The 23,058-nt window shown below is 43.7% G+C and overlaps 2 protein-coding genes across 2 annotated transcripts in view; one reads left to right on the top strand and one right to left on the bottom strand.

Moving 5' to 3' along the window:
- The window catches only part of TESMIN (testis expressed metallothionein like protein), a 43,178-nt gene continuing 20,120 nt past the window's right edge, over positions 1 to 23,058 (bottom strand). The window contains exons 7-10 of the mRNA XM_055313552.1: positions 10,505 to 10,607; positions 3,730 to 3,867; positions 1,791 to 1,966; positions 1 to 193 (exon numbers count right to left, since the gene is read on the bottom strand). Coding sequence (XP_055169527.1) covers positions 1 to 193; positions 1,791 to 1,966; positions 3,730 to 3,867; positions 10,505 to 10,607 — 610 coding nt within the window. The remainder of the gene's footprint in view (positions 194 to 1,790; positions 1,967 to 3,729; positions 3,868 to 10,504; positions 10,608 to 23,058) is intronic.
- On the top strand, positions 16,670 to 17,038 carry LOC129502120 (histone H2B type 2-K1-like). The gene has a single exon (XM_055313563.1). The coding sequence runs from the start codon at positions 16,670 to 16,672 to the stop codon at positions 17,036 to 17,038; it is 369 nt and encodes a 122-aa protein (XP_055169538.1).

Raw genomic sequence — 23,058 nt, 5'->3', positions numbered from 1 at the left:
CTACTCAATTTTCAACCCTTTGGATTTAAACTCAATCCGGAGAATCTGTGATAAGCACCTCCCGAATTCCTCCAAGATCATCTGCTCCGCCAAGCACTCGGAGCAGTGCTCCTTCTCGGCCTCTTCACCCTGAGCCAGCAGGCAGGCGCACGTGGCCTCCACCACCTCCCAGGAGATGCACGAGGAAGACTGCCTGGCAGAAACAGAGCAATTACAGGCCACTGTCCTCAGCTCCACATTTTAAATGTCTTATATGTTCAAGGGGACGTCCTTGTCATGGTATTTTAAAGAACGTCACCCCTAAAATCGAATGGTATCTTCCTAAAGTTGGAAACTGTGACAATATGAAGGACTGCTTTCAGAAGAGAACACAGAGCACAGGCAACCGGTCTACCTCTTGACATTCCTTCTCACAGCAGATTCTGAATATCCTCAAAGTTAGATCCACTACAACATTCAGAGGCACCGGGGCTACTGCATCACGCTGGTGGGCTGTGCAGCGGTGGAAGCAGGAATCTCAGATTGAGATAAGCCTTACAGGTGAGCCATGCAGCCTGGTCCAAACTCTGAGCAGAATATGTACGCTCAGGAAAGCCAGTGCCCTGGTGTCAGCCCCATCCTCCCCAGGGGCATCTGGCACTCCAGGATGCCAAAGGGTTCTGGGGACTTGCCCTGTTGGAGGGACACTGTCAGCCTGGCCTCCCCTCCCAACGCCCCTTAGAACCCTTAACCAGGTTCCCAAAGATGGCAAGACCATATCATACAAGACTGTCCATGCGCCCCTGCTGGGCTCGAGGGGCAACCTGGCTTAGCTAGACACTTGCCCAAGCAGTGCTCAGACTGCAGAAGTTCTGGAAAACTTCCTATAGTCTTAAAAAGTGTTGGATTATGGAAATAGACACAGGAGTTGGAATTGGTTGAAATCTCTCTAGACAGACAACACACAACGACTTTTGCTGAAGCTCAAGGAATAGGGCTGCCCTTGGGTCAAGAGTCACAGTATTTTGAGGCCAGACTCCAGCATGTGGACGCTCCATCACATTCAGCCTGACACACAGCGTCCCGGTGCCAGGAGATAACATGTTCGCTTGCCCCTTCACAGAAGATGAAGCCACATCTGGTAAATGTTTACTGATAAAGACCTCTGCAGGTCACAGTGATGGTACTTCTGATGTCTCTGACCAAATAAGCATAAACTTGGCTTTGCAGAATTATATGAATTAATGATATCTGGTGCTTTTTCATTATTTCATTCATGGTATTGATTTGAAAGGCACTTTTTTAAATGGATAAATCTAGTCTAGTATATAGTTAAATTATCACTCAACCTTTGAGATCTGCTAGGATTATAGTATGGCCTCAGAATAGTTAAATGGGACACTATCCACCTACTGTGAGATCCATGAACCCTCCAGTAAGGGACGCAGTAGGCACGCTGTCACTTCATATGGTAAGGAGTACTTCAGGTCTGTGTGTCTGTCTTGAGATTGTGGCCTCACTGCCCAAGGGCAGTGGCCTATCAGCAGTCCCTGCAAGGCCCTTCTGCTTGTGCACAAAATGGGTAACAGCCCAGGAAGACCAATGGACAGAGCAGTCTCAGCAGTGGGCCCCATGAGGAAACACAGGGTGGGACCTAAGGCTGGTCAAGCAGGGGAGCTGCTGCTTCCGCCCCATCCCTCATGCCCACCCCATGGACACACACACTTTCTTTTCGGTGTAGAGATTAACTGTCCTCAAATTAACCTGTTTCCCCTCTTTGGAGTACCTACCTATCTTTTCACAGTACCTACCTATCTTTTCTGAATTTTGGTAGTCCTGAGAATTTAGTTGGTGACAAATGATGGTTGCCTTCAAACCCTCCAATTTCCATATAGTTGGGCATGTTCATTAGTGTTTTCTGTTCTGGGCTTTCTTCATAATTTTTGCAACCAATGCATTTGCAAATAGAAGAACACATAATTTTGGCCTGGTAACATAAAATACTTCAATAAAATCAGACTGCACTATAATTCATCAAAAAACAACACATTCTATGTGGACCTTAGGTGACCCTGTGTGTGTGTGTGTGTGTGTGTGTGTGTGTGTGTGTGTGTGTGTGTTTAATCTGCAATTTTCACACCAAACACAGGGAGGGGATTTGGAAGGCTGGCATGTGAGTGTGAGCATGAGTCCCGAGCAGAGAGGGGGTCACTCTCCCTTCTCTGCAGGGGATGCCAGCAGAGTGCTGCCCCCTGACTGTGTCATGGGTCATAAGATTCTAGCTCTCTCAGCTCACCTCACTTCACTGCATGTCATAGACAATGTGGTTTTCACACATGGGAGGTCTGTGGCAACCTGTGTCCAGCAAGCCTGTTGACACAATTTTTCCAACAGTATTTGCTCACTTTGTGTCTCAGTCACATTTTGGTAATTCTCTCAACATTTCAAACCTTTCATTATTCTTATGTTTGCTATGATCTGTGTCCAGTGATGGTAACTAAGAGCTCAGGGAATAATTAGGGCTTTTTAATGAAGGTACGTGCCTTGTTTTTTAGACCTAAATGCTACTGTACACCTAATAGACTGCAGTGTCCTGTAAGCAAGACTTTTATCTTCACTGGGAAGCCAAAAACTTCATCTGACTGGCTTGAATGCGGTATTTGCTCTGTTGCTTTCTGGTCTGGAATTGAGCCTGCAGCATCTCCTAGGTGGGCCCATGTCATGCTGGCTCTGCTCTTGTGGGGAATGTGTAGGTGGGTAGAGGCTGAAACCCACTGAAGGCAGGCCTTGAGTGGGTGTGAGGGGAGGCCTTGCTGCTTACTTGTGGGTGGAATTCGTTTCTTGCCACAGGGAGCATGCCTGGCAAGCCAGGGCCCAACCCCTTGCTTACACAGGCCACCGGGCAGTCTGAAAGCTGGCCCTGCCAACTGCTGTGGCTCCCTCTTTCTTTCAGCTGCTAGGGCTGTCCCTCAGATCTCGTCAGCTCAGAGATGCACATCGAAGGGTATCTATGATGTTCTACTCTGCACCTCTGGCTGTTTTGAGCAAGAGGCTTTTCAGGATCTCCAGTCCCCTCTGGAGACTACAGGACAGCTGCACCTCATGTGGGCTGCTGCCTGGCAGAGGCTCAGCCTCCAGAAAGTGAGCCTGCTCACTGTCTCAGGCAGCAGGGAGGGTACTGTGAAGAGCAGGCAGGGATGCTGTCAGTGCATTTGAAAACTGCTTCGCTGGGGAGGTGCCTCACTGTTTGAATTCTGTATCTCAGCAAGACTTTGCATTCTCACAATCCCAGCTGGGATTGACCTCAAGCAAACCAAAGGAGAGCTTTTTAAGGAAAGGTTTCCCGGCTGCTTTGCAGCTGAGGTCTGAGGGCTCTTCCCTCCTCTCCCTCACTTTCCTTCAACACCAAGAAAGAAGAGGGAAGATGAAGAGAGAGAGAGCAAGCCTCTCCACCCCAGTGGGTCTGTGAGGAGCAGGCACACGCTCTGGTCCACGGGTGGCTCTGCATCACGACGTGTGCTGTCCGCCAGCCAAGGCCCGCTGTCCGCTGTGGTCTCTGAGCGCCAGCCCAGAGACAAAGCTCTGCGAGCAAGAGGCAAGGCCCACCTCTGGGAGCTCCCGAAGTGCTGTGGCAGAGTGGGCAGGGCCATGCAGTGGGCCCGAAGCAGGTGCCAGCCTCCCGGAGGAACCGTGGGTACATCTGCTGTGTCACTGAGCCCAGGGCCCTGGGGGGTGGGGTGGGGGGCTCACCTCGTAGCACTCGCAGTAATTTTTGAGACAGCCCGAGCGCCTGCAGTTACAGCCTTTGTTATGCCGAGGCTTCACATCTCCCAACTTCCCTTTCCCAATTTTTGGCTGGAAAGCTTCTGGATTTCGATCAAGACATGCCTAAGGCAGAAAACACAAAACTCCATCAAGATGTACCTTTTATTTAAAAACAACATTCAGTGAAAGTTGAACAACATTCAGTGAAAGTTCATTTGTCTGCTGTGTTAATCCAGTTGCTGCTTTAGAAGAGCCACACAGCACAGTGGACTATCAGTCAGTCGTCAAAAAGGATGAAATCTCACCATTTGTAACCACGTGGATGGAGCTGGAGGGTATTATGCTGAGTGAAGTAAGTCCATCAGAGAAAGACAATTATCATACGGTTTCACTCATATGTGGAATTTAAGAAACAAAACAGAGGAGCACAGGGGAAGGGAGGTTAAAATAAAATAAGATGCGGGATCCCTGGGTGGTGCAGCAGTTTGGCGCCTGCCTTTGGCCCAGGGCGCGATCCTGGAGACCGGGGATCGAATCCCACATCGGGCTCCCGGTGCATGGAGCCTGCTTCTCCCTCTGCCTATGTCTCTGCCTCTCTCTCTTTCTCTGTGACTATCATAAATAAATAAAAAAAATTAAAAAAAATCTTAAAAAAAATAAAATAAGATGAATTCAGAGAGGGAGACAAACCATGAGAGATTCTCAATCATAGGGAAAAAAAACTGAGGGTTGCTGGAGGGGGAGTGTGGGGGGACAGGGTAACTGGAGGATGGGCATGAAGGAGGGCATGTGATGGGATGAACACTGGGTGTAACATGCAAGTGATGAATCACTGAACTCTATCTCTGAAACTAATAATACATTACATGTTAATTAATTGAATTTAAATAAAATAAAATAAAATAAAATAACAAAGAAAGAGCCACATGAGGCAGTGTGTCCTTCCATAGTTAAAGTGCATCCCCGGGATGCTGGGGTGGCTCAGTGGTTGAGCATCTGCCTTCAGCTCAGGTCGTGATCCCGGGGTCCTGGGATGGAGTCCTGTAATGGGCTCCTTGCAGGGAGCCTGCTTCTCCCTCTGCCTGTGTCTCTGCCTCTTTGTGTGTCTCTCGTGATTAAATACATAAAGTCTTAAAAAAAAAAAAAAGAAAGTGTGTCCCCTTCTTGTTTCATTTAATTCTTTTACACTGTAAAAGGCATTGTTTTTTCCGGAGTTTCAAAGTCAGACATGCTTATTGTAAAATAACTGGATATTAAAGACTCGAAGAAAATGACTGTGTCGGGATCCCTGGGTGGTGCAGCGGTTTGGCGCCTGCCTTTGGCCCAGGGTGCGATCCTGGAGACCCGGGATCGAATCCCACGTTGGGCTCCCGGTGCATGGAGCCTGCTTCTCCCTCTGCCTGTGTCTCTGCCTCTCTCTCTCTCTGTGTGACTATCATAAATAAATAAAAATTAAAAAAAAAAAGAAAAGAAAATGACTGTGTCCGTGTGGCTCTATTTCCTTTCCAGCATTTCTTGTGTACTTTTTTCCTGAGACAACTAGGGCCATGGTGCTCACATTTATTAAACACTGATTGTGTTCCAGGCACCTTTCTATGAGATTTATGTGCACTTTTTCCCTTAATCCTCACCGCAGCCTTGGGGAACAAATACTATTGTTTCTGTCTCACAGATGAAGAAATCAAGGGCAAGATGTTAAGTAATAAATGGCCAGTGATGGACTCGAATCCCTTTCCCTATGCTTAACCCAGCCCAGACACTCGGCCACCAGGCCACGCCTTGCTCACACAACATGCTCAGCTTTTTATCCTGGCTGGTTTAACTCTTTTTATGTATCTTTCTATGATCCATCTAGACAGACAAATGTGTGCATGTTTTTTTTTTGTGTGTGTGTGCATGTTTTTATTAACGAAGTGATTTGATGCAATTTGAGGAACACAGTAGCACCCCCGCCCTTTGCTCTCCTTGTACAGATTAATGGCTAGGGTCTGCGCCGTCTGACACAAGGCCTTCCCATCACCACAGAAGGTCCTTTGGACAGCACTGGCCTCAAGTGAGGCTGCTATTGTATGTTTTTATTTCTAATGAAGGTGAGGGGCAGGGAATGCACCCATCCGTGGGGTGGAGCATGATGAACAGAGCACCAGTGTGCCCTGTGTAACCTCTGCCCAGCTCAGACTGGAGGGTAGTCCAGCCCCCAGGAACTCCCAGGACTGGTCCCCATTGACACCCCAGTGGGAGCCACCGTGCTGACCTCCACTGCTTTCACTGTGTGTGGGCCCCTGTGGCGTACCCTGTTGTGCCCGGCTTCCTTCAGCAGCACAGCGCCCACGGGATTTATCCACGTGCAGTGCATGGTGGGACTGCCTTCTTCACTAGTGTGTAGTAGTCCACCATACGATACAACATTCTACCACTGATGGACACTGGGTCGTTTCCAGGGTGGGGTTACTGTGTGTGTCTGTGGTCGACGCATGCACTCATTTTTATTGTCTCTGTTTTCAGGAATGAAACTGCTGGATCATAGCATGTACCAAGGTTCAGCTTTAGAGGCTATTGTCAAACAACCTCCCCAAGTGCTTGTACCAACTTATGTTCCTACCAGCAATGCTTGAAAATGCCAACACTTTTTAAATAAAACTTATATACATTCAATGATAGACAATCCTTTAACCCTGAAGAAAATGCTACACTACTAAAGTTTAGAGGCATCAAAATTTTCTTCTGTCCCCTGGATCTGGCTATATCAAAATGGGTAAGATATTTTCAAGTGATTTATCTGTAATTCAAGAGGAGAATTAAATTATTGTAGAAACAAAACAGACCAACCACGAGACAGCACGACAGTCTCAAGTCTACATGGGATAGTCCTTCATTGCCCTTTGCAAACCAGGGGCACTAAAATATGCCCCCAGAGCAGGCTGGCGGCCCCATGCCTACCCATCCTCCCTTCTTTAATGATCTTTTATGCCTACAAGAAGGGATGAAAACTGCAGGTTCCTGTATGTAGCTGTTAGCAAGCCCAGGGCTGCCAGAGTTGCTGCTGGCCCCTTGAGGAAAGTCCAAATTCTCCCCTTTCCTGAGAACTATGGAGAATAAAAATTAGGGGGGAGGGGCAAGATGGCGGAAGAGCAGGGTCCCCAAATCACCTGTCCCCACCAAATTACCTAGATAACCTTCAAACCATCCTGAAAATTTACGAATTCGGCCTGAGATGTAAAGAGAGACCAGCTGGAATGCTACAGTGAGAAAAGTCCGCGCTTCTATCAAGGTAGGAAGACGGGGGAAAAAGAAATAAAGAAACAAAAGGCCTCCGAGGGGGAGGGGCCCCGCGAGGAGCCGGGCTGAGGCCGGGGCGAGTGTCCCCAGGACAGGAGAGCCCCGTCCCGGAGGAGCAGGAGCTGCACCAACCTTCCCGGGCGGGCGGAAAGGGGCTCGCAGGGAGTTGGAGCAGGACCCAGGAGAGCGGGGATGCCCTCAGGCTCCCTGGGACACTAACAGACACCTGCGAGCGCAGGAGAGTGCTCCGAGCTCCCTAAGGGCTGCAGCACGCACCGGAGCAGCTCGGAGGGGCTCGGGAGCGGCTCCAGGGAGGGAGCTGCGGGGCGGGAGCGCAAATCCAACAACACAGGCCCCGGAGCACAGGGCGCCGGGACACAGCCCAGGATCCGGCCTCCCCCCGGGACAGGCAGAGGCCGGGAGGGCCCAGGACAGCAAGGACGCTCCTGCCCCGAGCTGAGCAGATCAGCGGCCCCGCCCCGGAGCCTCCAGGCCCTGCGGACGGAGAGCCGAGAGCCCCGAGCCCCGTAGTTCCTGCGGAGGCTGAATCCAGGCTTCCAGAGTTGCCATAGCAACTGCAACTGTTCCTCCTGAGACCTCACGGGGTAAACAACCCCCGCTGAGCCCTGCAGCAGGCAGGGGCAGAGCAGCTCCCCCAAGTGCTAACACCTGAGAATCAGCGCAACAGGCCCCTCCCCCAGAAGACCAGCTAGAGGGACCAGTGATACTCCCCCGTGTTCCAATACAACTTGTTTTTGGCCACTCTGCACTGAGCAAAATGACTAGAAGGAAAACCTCACTTCAAAAGAAAGAATCAGAAACAGCCCTCTCTCCCACAGAGTTACAAAATCTGGATTACACTTCAATGTCAGAAAGCCAATTCAGAAGCACTATTCTACAGCTACTGGTGGCTCTAGAAAAAAGCATTAAGGCCTCACGAGACTTCATGACTGCAGAATTTAGATCCAATCAGGCAGAAATTAAAAATCAATTGAATGAGATGCAATCCAAACTAGAAGTCCTAACGACGAGGGTTAACGAGGTGGAAGAACGAGTGAGTGACATAGAAGACAAGTTAATGGCAAAGAGGGAAACTGAGGAAAAAAGAGATAAACAATTAAAGAACCATGAAGACAGATTAAGGCAAATAAATGACACTCTAAGGAAGAAAAACCTACGTTTAATTGGGGTTCCCGAGGGCGCCGAAAGGGACAGAGGGCCAGAATATGTATTTGAACAAATCCTAGCTGAAAACTTTCCCAATCTGGGAAGGGAAACAGGCATTCGGATCCAGGAAATAGAGAGATCCCCCCCGAAAATCAATAAAAACCGTTCAACACCTCGACATCTAATAGTGAAGCTTGCAAATTCCAAAGATAAAGAGAAGATCCTTAAAGCAGCAAGAGACAAGAAGTCCCTGACTTTCATGGGGAGGAATATTAGGGTAACAGCAGACCTCTCCACAGAGACCTGGCAGGCCAGAAAGGGCTGGCAGGATATATTCAGGGTCCTAAATGAGAAGAACATGCAACCAAGAATACTTTATCCAGCAAGGCTCTCATTCAAAATGGAAGGAGAGATAAAGAGCTTCCAAGACAGGCAGGAACTGAAAGAATATGTGACCTCCAAACCAGCTCTGCAAGAAATTTTAAGGGGGACTCTTAAAACTCCCCTTTAAGAAGAAGTTCAAGTAACTCTGAACGTGAATGGGCTTAATGACCCCATCAAAAGGCGCAGAGTTTCAGACTGGATAAAAAAACAGGACCCATCTATTTGCTGTCTACAAGAGACTCATTTTAGACAGAAGGACACCTACAACCTGAAAATAAAAGGTTGGAGAACCATTTACCATTCAAATGGTTCTCAAAATATACCCTAAAAACTACAGAACACTTCTGAAAGAAATTGAGGAAGACACAAAGAGTTGGAAAAATATTCCATGCTCATGGATTGGCAGAATTAATATTGTGAAAATGTCAATGTTACCCAGGGCAATTTACACGTATAATGCAATCCCTATCAAAATACCATGGACTTTCTTCAGAGACTTAGAACAAATTATTTTAAGATTTGTGTGGAATCAGAAAAGACCCCAAACAGCCAGGGGAATTTTAAAAAAAGAAAACCATATCTGGGGGCATCACAATGCCAGATTTCAGGTTGTACTACAAAGCTGTGTTCATCAAGACAGTGTGGTACTGGCACAAAAACAGACACATAGATCAATGGAACAGAACAGAGAACCCAGAAGTGGACCCTGAACTTTATGCTCAACTAATATACGATAAAGGAGGAAAGACGATCCACTAGAAGAAAGACAGTCTCTTCAATAAATGGTGCTGGGAAAATTGGACATCCACATGCAGAAGAATGAAACTGGACCACTCTCTTGCACCATACACAAAGATAAACTCAAAATAGATGAAAGATCTAAATGTGAGACAAGATTCCATCAAAATCCCAGAGAAGAACTCAGGCAACACCCTTTTTTAACTTGGCCACAGTAACCGGAGAAGGACAAACAGTGTATGTTCCCATTCATTTGGGGAATATGAATAATAGCAAAAGGGAATATAAGGGAAGGGAGAAGAAATGTGTGAGAAATATCAGAAAGGGAGACAGAACATAGAGACTCCTAACTCTGGGAAATGAACTGGGGGTGGTGGAGGGGGAGGAGGGTGGGGGGTGGGGGTGAATGGGTGACGGGCACTGAGGGGTACACTTGACGGGATGAGCACTGGGTGTTTTTCTGTATGTTGGTAAATTGAACACCAATAAAAATTAATTTATAAAAAAAAAAAAAGGAATGGATGCTAAAAAAAAAAAAAAAAAAAAGAATAAAAATTAGACATGAATTGTGGCTGAGAACCTCTACCCAGTTCTCTGAACAGCAGACTTTCTACACCTCTCAGGGTACACTCTTCAAGCTCAGGCTTATGTACTACATGACAGGACCCAAATCTCTAAACCCCAACACAAGACAAAGTGGACATTTGTACATTCTGAAATCAGAACCTTCCAACAGTGCTGTGCCACTGAAGTCATCCCACATGGTAGAGAATAAAGATCTTTCTCTGGCTGCTAACTCCTTACAGCTCTTGTCCACGGCCATCTTCAGGAAGAATCCTACTCAGTGTATACTCATCAACACTTTGGGTTTTCCCAATATTGAAATCAGTTGGGAGTCTCTAGAGAGGATAGTTTTATGAATATCTCAAGCACTTTTTAAAAAAAAATTATTTTTAGAGAAAGAGAAGGAGTGTGTGAGCAGGGGAAAGGGAAGAGGGAGAGAGAGAACCTCAAGCAGACTCTGTGCTGAGCACAGAGCCCAGTGTAGTGCTTGGTTCAAAACTCTGGGATTATGACCTGAGCCAAAATCAAAAGAGTCAGACGCTCAACCTAATGAGCCACCCAGGCACCCCATATCTTAAGCACTTTAAAACACTTTTAGAATGCATGTATTTAGTGGAAAAATTGTTACCTTAATGGCCTTAAACCGTTGGATTTCGTGATGTAGATTGTTACAACAATTATTACAGTTGCAGTTGTTGCAAAAGTCCCCACTGGCAAAGCAATCACAGTACCTGTGAAGCAACAACACAGTGTGTCAAAGGTGTGGATGGCATGAGCAAATGACAATAGCACCCACATAGGAAAAGAGCCTGCCACCATGCTGTAGTTCAGTACAACTTTTATTTAGATGATTCTGACTCCTTTTTTATGAAAGCTACAACACCTGGGATGATGCTTTCCAGTGACAGAGGAGAAAGAGAAACCAGTTAAAACCACTGGTTTCATAATATAGGAGTTTGCAGAGCAAAACAATTTCCTGGATCCTGTCCCTTGTTGTCCATTGCTTCCTGTTCCTAGGTGCCCACTGAATCTTTCCCAGGAGCACTACCAGTGCTGGAGCACTGGCAGGCAGACATCATCAACCACCACCACTCCCAGTCCACCCACACAACTGAAGCTGAGTTCTCTTCCTGGCCAGACATTGAGTATGAGTGAAAACTAATGGGGCCTGGAGGCTGAATGTGGCTTGGGCTTGATCTTACTTCCACTCCCTGTTGACATATGGGGGAAGAGACGGATGGTGGAAGAAACACACGTACGAAGTGACTGCTATCATATTCTCTTATAATAAAAGTGCTGTTGGGGAACTCAGATTCTGCAGAACAGCTTTTTTAGGAGAATTTGTCCCCAAACGTGTCCACTGTGCCCTGGGATTCTGGAGGTCATAAAGGTATTACTCGGTGACAGAAACGGTGTTCCTTGAAAAACCATCAGCTGTCTACAGCTGTGCTCTTGTAAGACTCCTGCTCTCATGCTGCAGAACAGAGGCACTTATAGGCCTGTGGCTCAAATGGTTCAGTGTGGGCAGGGATATGACATGTTTCTCAACTCATGTAAAAATTCAGTGTTAAGGCAAGGACTCCCAATATCTTACCTATAACCTGAACCCCAGGGAGGTTTCGGGAGTTCATCAGCCACTCCACAGCTTCCGTTCGTGACTGGAGAAGACCCACATTGCTCCCTCCTGAGAGCATGAGTCATTGAAAAGAGCTTCAAATCCAGGTTTCTCATGTCAGCTCTGCCACCAGGTCCCCATGTTAACTGATATAGGTTATTTTTCATTCAGCATCTTGAGATATAAAATGGAAGTCGTGGCATCCAACCTACCAGTCTCAAAGGGCCACCCAGGGGAGCTCAGGACATCCCATGGACATGCTTCCTTTACAGTGCTGTGTGATGCCAGGAGGGCCAATGTCTGGCAACGTGGTAGACCAGATGTCTCTAGAAACCTTACTGTATGTAAAAGTCCCCACAGAATTCCTAAACATTATTCTTTTAACATTTGTTTCAATTTTTTAAAATAATATTTTAAAATGCATGTCAAGCCAAGAGAAAGTAAAAGAGATTATCAGAGGTAAAATAAAGAAAAAACTATGCACCTAGAGGGAAGAGTTCTGTAGCTGCCAAGTTTTGTCCTGGGGCATCTGCAGGTCCCTGGTGACTCAGAGCCTGCTCATGCAGGAGACAGGACACCGAGTCAGGACTATGAGAGGTGGGAGTTGCACCAGAGAGCCCCCTGCCACCTGCACCATGTAAAGCATGGATCCTTGAAAGGCAACCTCTCCACAAATCTACTTCATGGAAGGAGTGGAGATACATCCCTCTCTGAAGCACAGGGGTAATATGAGTGTGTCTCCTAAGGCTTCCTGACCCCTGGGATGGACAGAAGAAGGAAGAGATGACAGAAATTTGGAGGCTGGAAAGCAGAGGGGAGAGAGTTATAAATGACAGACTGAAGAATCCTGAACCCTGGCCCATCAGGAGAGAGGGAAGAAGCAGAAGCAGCTCTGAAGACTCGGATGCAGTGGTTGCAGTCTGCTCTGGAGTGGAGTGCAGGAGGGTAGGATGAGAAGAGAACGGGTTGAAGTTCTCTTTAGAACCCCCAGGCTCCTCCCCTTTCCAGCACCCTTCTCTCCACTACTGTAGCAAGATACTGAAATTACTTTCTGGGGTAAAACAGTTGAGGACGGACGGGTGGGTATCACAATGAACCAAAGGAGGAAAGGTGAATATTGAGACCTGAGGTTTTCTTCTCCTTGACCCCTAGAATCCTAGCGTCACAGTGGAAAAGCCTTCTCTCAGGATGCCAACCAGACCAAGACAGAATACAGAGAGAAAGAGCCCCACAGTGAGTCCCCCAAAAGATGGCTTAGTCATACCACCAAGAGTCCCCAGGAAACTTATGCCTCATTCTTAACTGTGAGTGGAGTGACAGCCAGAGATCTGCAGATATTTCAGGAAACCTGACATGAAAGACAAGAAGCCCAAAAAAAACAGACTGTTTAGGGAAAGGAAACTCGGGGTGTGTGTGTGTGTGTGTGTGTGTGTGTGTGTGTGTGTGTGTGTGAGCACTAGCAGCCTTAGACAGATTAAGAGGCAAGAAAATTATACTTAAAAAAACAGAGTATAAAAATGATGTTCGGGGCGGGGGGGAAGTAATCACAGAGAGCATTATCTTAACAGAAGATATGAAAAGTAGGACCCCTGCCCTCCACCCCCCAAAAAGGGAAGTAAAAACAACAGGAGAAAGAAAAATGTAGAATCTGTTTCCTAAGCCCAAGATTTATGTAATTAGAGATCTGGCATGTGTTTGCAGACTAAAAAGACTGCCAAGTGTCCAGCACAAGAGGTGAGATAGTCGCAAGGCAAGACTTCACTATCCAGTTTCAAAGCACAGAGAACAAAGAGAGGATCCTACAGGCTCCAGAAAGAATAAAGCAGGTTTCACACAAGGGGCAAGAACAAAGATACTATCAAAATTTCAATAGCAGTACTGAAAACTAGAAGAAAATGCAACAAAACCTTCAAAATTCTGCAGAAAAATTCAACATTTGAAATCGAACTGAAATTGGAAATCTAAATAACTATCCAATCCAAAATAATTGTCTAGGTGTGAGGACATACTCGGGCAGGTTTAGACATGGGGGTTCTGGAAAGATAATCTCTGTGCACCCTCTCTCAGGATGTTCTTGGAGGATGTGCTGCATCAAATGATGCAGTGAGTCAAATGAGGGAGATGATTGGGATCCAGGAATCAGGGAATCAAACCTGAGAAGGAAGCAAAGGAAGCCCTTGGTGTGGTGGCAGAGGGAGAGTCCATGGTCAGAGCTGTCCATCGGGCCTGGAAGCCATACCATCCAGAGTGGGGCAGGCAAATGGCTCTGAGAAAGGCTTCCTCTGACAACACAGCCTAGTATGTAGCAGATCTGAGCATGGTGGGAAGACACCTATACACCCAGAGGGCAGTTCAGAGTTAAATTAATGCCATGTACACAGAAAGCTAAGTACCAACTATTAACTCAAAGGAAAAGATGGAGAAATTCAGGAAAGGAAATTAATCAAGGTCTAGCAGTGAGTAGTGTTTCCCTAGTTGTGAAATATAAACACTACTGATCTAACCACATATTTCTTTTTTTTTAATTTTTTAAAATTTTTATTTATTTATGATAGTCACACAGTGAGAGAGAGAGAGAGGCAGAGACATAGGCAGAGGGAGAAGCAGGTTCCATGCACCGGGATCCTGACGTGGGATTCGATCCCGGGTCTCCAGGATCGCGCCCTGGGCCAAAGGCAAGCGCCAAACCGCTGCGCCACCCAGGGATCCCTAACCACATATTTCTAATGTCTGGATGTGGGAAATATGTGTGTGTGTGTGTGTGTGTGTGTGTGTGTTGAGGGGGAAGGAAACAGAGCCAAACCCACATCTTCCATGATGCTAAAATAAGAGATTATGCCCAAATAGAAAAGCCAAGAAGTTAGCAAAGCAGGCATATTATTTACATATGTGGAAATATTAAAAGATTCTGTTTAAAGTGTTGACAATTCCTGGAGATCAAAAAATAATGGACAATTGTCAGGGAGCTACCATTCTTTGTCACAAGTCTTATATAATAACTTGGCTTTTAAAACTGTGTGTGTAGAGTGCTTGGCTGGCTCAGTTTATGGAGTGTGCAACTCTTGATCTTGATTGTGAGTTCGAGCCCCATGTTGGACATAGAGGTTACTTAAAAACAAAATCTTTAAAAAAGATAAAAATAGGGGCACCTGGGTGGCTCAGCAATTGAGCATTTGCCTTTGGCTGAGGTTGATCCTGGGGTCCTGAGATTGAGTCCTGCATCAGGCTCCATGCAGGAAGCCTGCTTCTCCATCTGCCTATGTCTCTGCCTCTCTCTGTGTGTCTTATGAATAAATAAATAAAATCTTTTAAATATAAATATATATATAATTTAAAAACCTCTATGTGTATATAATATGGATAAAAATAATAACTAAATTAAAAGCAAGAAAGGATAAACTGAAAGATAAAGAAATTAGATTGAGGCACATCATAAAAGACAAAGGGATTAAAAACACAGAAAAGAGGTTAAGAGGAATGGTGCATAGTTAGAAGGACTAGCAAATGGCAGATCAGCATTATAGGACAGAAGAGAACTAAGGTAAGAGGCTGTGGAATGAGGATGCCTGTGAATGTTCCAGAACTGTTGAAAGTTGTGGATCCTCTGACTTCAAGAACTTAATGAGCCCCCAAAAAGATAAATACAGAGAAAAAAGAAAAGATAGAAGGGAAATGTTAAAAGCCTCAGAAAGAAAAGACAGATTTTCTAGACTGGCAGCTTACTTATTGTTAGAAATAATGGGAAATAGTAAAAACAGTATCTTCAAAGCTCTGAAAGGAAAACCAACAATCCAGAATTTTATACCCAAACTACCCTTATTCACTGAGGTCCAGGCCAGGCACAATTCTTCTCTTGTTCTACATACTTTGCTGATTGGTTTGATTTATTAACTCTTGTCCTTCACTTTTTTCAACTTTATGTTGAAGATTTTTAAATCTCTATCATCAAACCTACTCTCTTACCCTAAAATACTCATTTTCTTCTTCCACTAACATCATGAAAGGATTACCTACATCTGCTGCTTATCCATCCTCGTCACCCATTCACCTTTTACTCTACCTCACTCCAACTTTCTTCTCTGCCCCACTGGCTCTCAAAAGCAATCAACAACCTCCTTACTGGGGATGAAAGGACCTCTTCACTGCATGTCTGTCTCAGCAGCTGTGACACTCTTATGTTCCAGAAACACATTTTTAACTTCCTGTCAGACATTTTTACCTCCAACTCAGTGTGTCTGGCCTTTAACTTGCAATCTTCTCCCACCCCTCTCTGTTCAAGCTATGCTCCCTCTCTACATCCATGGGGCCATCCACGGCTAACATTATCCCGAGTCCCTTCTGATAGTTACCTTTCCCCACACCTAAGGAGTTTTCAAGTCTACTGATTCTGGCTCATAAATGTCTTTTTAAAAATTTTATGTTTATACAAGTAAATCACATTTGTTGAAGACAAGTTTTTGGATATCAATAAGCAAAAAGAAAAAAATTATAATCACTCAGAATTCCACATATGATCATTTGGTGAACATATTTCAGACTTTCTAAAAATACGCATACTGAAATAAACATATGTTGTCCAATTACATATTATACACAAACAAAAACAAGATCATATTCTATACACTGTTTCAGTGTGTTTTTGTTAGTTATCAATATCAGTAATCAGTTTAACTACTTGTTTTTATTACTCATCAATATTATGAGTATTTCCCACATACATTGATTTAAACACCATTTCAGTGACTACACAGTGTCCCCTTCTACAGCAGCATCATAATTCAGTTAATAACTCTCTTCATACTGAACATTTAGGTTATTTTATATATTTTGGAAGGTAAACAATACTACACCAATGGCACTGGCTTCCTTTCCATTCCAGAACCCTGCTCCTTCCTTCTCTTGCCACAGGGCCTTTTCATGTGCTATTTCTTCTGTCTAGAACACTCTTAGTCATCCACTCTCAATCCACTTCCATCTGATTAACTCTCCTCATCTAAATACCCCTCCTTAGGGAAGCCTTTGCTGGCTTTCATACTTGATCAACTCTCCCCTACACACACCCACTACTACTCCTTTGGCACATTTTCCACATTTCCGCAATGACCTTTATGTATAGGATTATTTTATTCATGTCCATCTCCCCCTTAGACCGTGTGTGTCAAGGGGACAGGCAGGAGGATGGGCACCGAGCATGGGCAGCAGCCACAGTCTGGAGCCTGCAGGGGCCATGGTTCTGGTGATAAAAAGTCCAAAAAGCATAGCCGGCGCAAGGAAACATACTCAATGTATATCTACAAGGTGCTAAAGCAGGTGCACCCTGACATCGGCATCTTTTCCAAGGCCATGAGCATCATGAACTCATTTGTGAACGATGTGTTTGAACGGCTGGTTGGCAAAGATGCCCGGCTGGCCCAGTACTCGGGCCAGACCACACTGACATCCTGGGAGGTCCAGACGGCGGTGCGTTGCCTACTGCCTGGGGAGCTGGCCAAGCATGCCATATCTGAGGGCACCAAGGCCATCACCAAGTACACCAGCTCCAAGTGACTCAGGGCCTTCTATCAATAAAGAGTGAGCTTCTCCCCAAACAAACAACACAAACTATCTTGTTCACCTCAGCCTTCCTCATTCCTGAAATCACAGACATTCAAAAATATTGTGGAATAAATGAGTAAATGTATATGTCTGTTTTTTTCTTAATTGCTACCATCCCTGCCTCAGTTCAGGTCTTTCTCACCTCTTGTACAGTCTTGTGATATAGCCTCTTAACTAATTTCACTTTCAACCTCCTCTACTTTGTCATCAGTGCTAATTTCCTAAAACATGTATCAGGCAAAAAGAAGCAAAAAAACAAAACAACAAAAACAACCTGTAATCAGAAAAACACAAAATAAGATGTTATTGTGCATATTGTGCATTCCTGGTGAGAATGTGAAATGGCATAGCCACTGTGGAAAACAGTATGGGAGTTCCTTAAAAAATTAAAACACAGACTTACTATATGATCCAGCAATTCCACTTCCGGGTATATCTACTCAAAATAATTGAAAGTAGGGACTCAAAACAGATGCTTGTACACTAATGTTCACAGCAGCATTATTCACAGTAGCCAAAAAGGTAGAAACAACCCATATGTCCATTACCAGATGAAGAGCCATACAAAATGTGGTCTATACACACAATGGCATAGGAGTTGGCCTTAAAAAGGAATGAAATTTTGATACGTGTTACAGCAGGGATGAACCATGGATGCTGGGTGAAAGATGCCAGACACAAAAGATTTTACTCATATCAGGTCCCTAGAGTAGGCAAATTCAGAAACAGAAAGTAGAACAGAGGTTTCCAGGGACTGGGGAGAGGGGACAACAATTATTTACTGGGTACAGAGTTTCTATTTGGAATGATAAAAAAGTTCTGGAAGTGGATGTTGGTGGATGGTTGCACAGCATGGTGGATGTAATTAGTGCCACTGAATTGTACATTTAAAAATGGTTACAATCATAAATTTTTTGTTATGTATATTTTACCACAAAAAACCCTCCATGACAAAACAAGATATACAAAGTATGTATGGAATGCTGCCATCTGACTGGGGCAAAAAAAACTTTATTTAAGTTTTAAATATTTTAAAATATTTTAAAACTTCAAAAAAATAAGGTGGTACAAATATGTCCACACATATCAATAATGACAAAAAGAGTACAAATGGATTAAAGAAGCCTATAAAAAGATGTGAATTATTAGATTTGCTTTTTTATAATCCAGCTGTAGTTGGATTGCAGAGGTCACACCTAAAAAAAAAACCACCTCACAGAATGTGTGTGCAGAGAGGAATGAGTGGGAGTGTGCTTGGTAACACCAACCAGAGAATACAAGGGTGACAACATGAGTGTCCACAAGGAAAGTACTTAAGGCAAAAAGCAACAGGATACAGAGTATATTTAACAGTTGATGGAAGCATTCAACAAAAAGATACAACAACCATAGATTTATATGCCCTTTACTACAGACTCAATACATATCAACCAAATGGGATTATAGGGAAAAACAGAAAAATCCCAACCAGTGAGAGGTCTTAACATATTTTTATCAAAAACAGATAAATTACACAACATTTAATAAACATTTAAGCAACAAAATTAACAAACCAGACCTAATGGATAGTAAATACATCCAACAAGTACAGAATATACATGTTTAAGTTAATATATTTTAAAAATCAATCAAACATTAAGTCATAGAGGAAGTCTTTGTTCATTTCAGAGCATTGATACCATATAGACCACATTATCTGACCACACAGTAATCAAAGCAAAAAAATTAACAATTAAAATGTAGTTTAAACATATATCAACATACATATACACATACACATCTGGATACTACAAAATGTGCACCTGAATAACTCATGGGTGAAGAGAATGTTACAATGAAAATTTAAAAATATTCCAATTGAGTAACAACAAAAGCACCTCATACCAACTCTTGTGTGTGCATTAAAGCAGTGCAGGGGGCTAATCTTAAGGTTTAAAGGCATTTCCTAAAAAAAAAAAAAAAATTTAAAAAGAGAAAATAAGCATTTAGCACAAAAAGCTAGCAAGACAAGAGAGTAAAATAATACAGGTGTGCAGGGGAAATAGTAAAGAGCAGAATTTAATGTACCTCTGAAATAGGAAACAGAAATATAAGCAAGAAAATCCAGAAAACCAAAAGCCAATGCCCTGAAAAGGCTGACAAAATAGGCCAACTTCCCATAGGAAAGATCAAGAAAAAGAAGAGGGACATGCAACAATAGTGGAAACTTAGAAAATGTACAAGGCAGTAACTACAGGTACAGAGACAACTTTTAAAACAATACAAGAATATATAAATAAGAATATACAAGTAGATTTTAAAATTTAGAGAATTCAACAATTTTCAAGAAAAATGTAAAACATCAACATCAACTCCAGAATAAATAAAAACTTAGAAAAAGCAATAGCAATGAGAGAAAGTGACCAGGTAGCCTGTCCCCTTCTCCCACTGCAGCCCACAAAGATATCCAGCCCCAAAGGTTTTACAGGCAGAGGGGTGATCACACTTCAAGGACAAGCAAGTGCCACCTAACCTGGACTTTCTCAGAGGCTTCACAGAAGAGCCTGGGGTAGGGGTAGGGAAGCCTAAACAGTGCATTTTATTAGAAATACAAAACACTGGTTTTGTAAAACTAAATTTTAGACATGTAAGAAAGGGAAATTGTAGATCTACTCCACTCTAGAAAAGATGCAAAGCCCTAGGCAGAATTATTAGAAAACCAGATCGTGCAGTGTTTACAAAAAGGTAAAATAGGTATATCATGGTCAATTTGGGTTCAATCCCTAGAGTACAAGGATTAGCATTAGACAATTTATTGTAATAGATCATATTATAAGATTAAGAGAAGAAAACAGTGATCATTTCCACAAATGCAGGAGAAAGACTTTGATAAAATTCACCACTCATGTATAATAATAATAAAAAAAAAACAGAACACCTATGTTTAGGAACAGAAGAACTAGAAGGAAACCCCCTTAGCTTGATGCAGGTGTGCAGTGGAGGAGCAGCCCTTCCACAGTAGCCACTGTTCACCTATTCTACAGCAGTAGCATTTCAGATGAGCACATGGGTGGTTCCACTCAAGACCACAATTCCTGGCTTCCAAACTCACCTAATCTGAGCACAGGACAAGGTTCTGGCCAGTGGAGCACGAGTGGAAGTGATTTGGGCAATTTCTGTTATGCCTTGAAAGGTGAGAAGGGTGCCTTCACCTTTTTTTCTCTTCCCTAACGGCTGGAATGAAGGTGAAGGTGGGGAAGCCTTCCATTGAGGACGGCAGAACAGCTGACAAGGGAGGCTGATAGACTAAGCTGAAGCTGCCATATGAGCCCCCAAAAGACTGCAGTTTAGAGTCTCTATTATACAGCATGTAACCATGGAGTATCTCCTTAAAACCTATAGCAAATATCTTATTTAGGGCCAGGCAAGGGAATAATAGAAGTATTACTAATAAAATCATGAGCAAAAGTACTGCCCAACATGGTAGAGGCTGTGGTAGAGGCCCTCGCTAATACGATACGACAAGAAAAAAGAAAATAGAATAAAGATAGGGAAATATGTCATGGTCCTTACTTGCAGACAAGACAGTTGTTTAAATACAAAAGTGAAGGAGGTCCAGAGACGAATCATTATAACAAGTGGGATCCATGCACAGAGCAGATTTGAGAACCCAGAACCAGAACCAGAACCACACACAGACATCACACCCTGACAGCCAACATGAAATGTGCTGCATATCACTGGAACTATATTAATGTTTTGCAATAAATGGTGCTAGACAATTAGTTATACAAATGGGGGAATAAATGAAATTAGATCCCTACCTAATCCCATTCATAAATATCAATTCCAGGTGCTTTAAGGCCAGAAGGAAAAAAACAAACTTCATAAATTTAGAACAAACTCTAACAGCACAACTATTTAAACTTGGGATATGGCTGGATTTCTTGAATTCCCTTCAAAATTCCCTGCAAAATCACTTCCCTCTCTGAAAAGGCCCAAACTGCTCTGCTCCAGTTGGTAGCAGCAAGAGAGCTAACAAAGCACCATCCTCTACGGTCTGAGGCTCCCCTGCTCGACAGACCTGGTGGAGATGGGCTTCAGGGCTCCAAATCTCCCATGGCAGAAAGTCTGACTGCCAGCTGGTGGATGAACCAGTGTGGCTGGCGGTCTCCAGGAGTACACCCAGAGTTTGTGCTTTCACCACTGCTGTACATGGTCTATGTGTTCTTTGCTCTAGGGACTTGCACTGGCCCCCTTCCATGGGCCACTCTTCCTGTTGCCTAGGAAACCGCATCCACAGCCACCAAGTGAGCTTTGGTGGTCCCTCTTTTGTCTGTGAAACACATGAAGGAGCATCACTCTGTTATAGGCACTGTCTTTGAGATAGAGATTACTTTAGTGCTGGGAAGTGGGCAACATTTCAATGCTTCTGGGTAATTCTACTCCGCGACTTAACAAGAAAGTGAAAATGCTGCCCAAGAAAATAGTTCGGACACAGGAACAGTATACCATACTCTAGAATTTTAGAGTCTCAATGTGTTTGAAAAGATCCGAGATGACATATATTCTAAACTTATTTTTAATTCATTGGCCATTCTGACAAATTCTTCAAAACACTTTAAAACATTGGCATTGGGCAGCCTGGGTGGCTCAGCGGTTTAGCGCTGCCTTTGGCCCGGGGCATGATCCTGAAGACCCAGGATCTGGTCCCATGCCAGGCTCCCTGCATGGAGCCTGCTTCTCCCTCTGCCTGTGTCTCTGCCTCTCTCTCTCTCTCTCTCTCTCTCTGTGTCTCTCATGAATAAATAACTAAAATCTTAAAAAAAAAAACATTGGCATTAAATATTTAAAACCTTTTTAGATGCATATTTCAGCATTTCCTAAAAATTTAAGGAGCCCCCTCAGAGGCCAAAAAAATCAAAGAAAAACAAAAATTTAGAGAAGGAAGCTAAAGTTGAAGCCTGCAGCCATCTGAGGGTATCTGTGATCCCGAAACCAAAGGCAAATGTGTTTAAGAACATGTAGAATATGCCAGCCATTGCTCTAAGTGTTCTATATGTATCGACCCAAAGCCTAGGGCATACCCCAGCAGGAGATCAGCTCCATGAGCTGGCATCAGGCTGAAGAGTGGAGGGTCTACACCCAGGGAGTGAGTGAGTGTGCTAGGAAAATATGCCCTGCAGAAGAAAAGGCAAGAAAATGCATCCATCTGGGCACTGGCTTGGGAAGAGGGGGCTTATCTGGGTTTGAATTCATACTGTGTGTCCTAAAATAAGATCTTAGGAAAAATTATAAGTTGTCCAAATTGGAAGTGCCACCAAGGCCAAAGAAGAAGCAAACACAAACTTTCCCTGCAGGAATGCACCCTCAAGCCAATCTCAGAATTACTGTATATAAAGTCCCAGTGATTATAATTTACAATTTGTAAATATTTGCAAAATACATGTGGTAACAAGTGAAAAATCAAGAGAACACTAGAATCAGACAAGCAAAGATTAGAATTTGAGCTACTGAATGTGAATTAGGAATATTTGACATTTTGTAACAGAAAAGAAGGAATCTAAAGTATAAGTAAGAAAGAAGAGATTATACAAAATGATTACCCAGATTGGATCTTTTAGCCCAAGGATTCTGATTAATTATAATTATTATGTAATATAATTATATAATAATTATAAATTATAATCAGTGACAAAAGGCCATTTGAAAAACCAGTATTAGAGACTGCCCAATCTATGATTAAAATCTTTTTTTTTATGATTAAAATCTTGATTTGGATTTGATTAGGGTGAAAACACTGTGGATGATATAACTGCTCCTAACAAATCCCACCCAGCATCTCGGCAAAAATTGAATCAAAATGAAGGATACTTAAAAAACTTTGTTTCGATTTGCTGACTAATGTATTTCAGGACTAATTAAAACTGTGTGGAAAAGCATCCATACCCGTAAAGCGGGTTCCTCCTTTCAGAGTGAACTAACTCAGGAGA

This window comes from Nyctereutes procyonoides, unplaced genomic scaffold (assembly GCF_905146905.1).
Source record: "Nyctereutes procyonoides isolate TBG_1078 unplaced genomic scaffold, NYPRO_anot_genome, whole genome shotgun sequence".
Lineage (NCBI taxonomy): Eukaryota > Metazoa > Chordata > Mammalia > Carnivora > Canidae > Nyctereutes > Nyctereutes procyonoides.
This window is presented reverse-complemented; position numbering and strand designations above follow the sequence as displayed.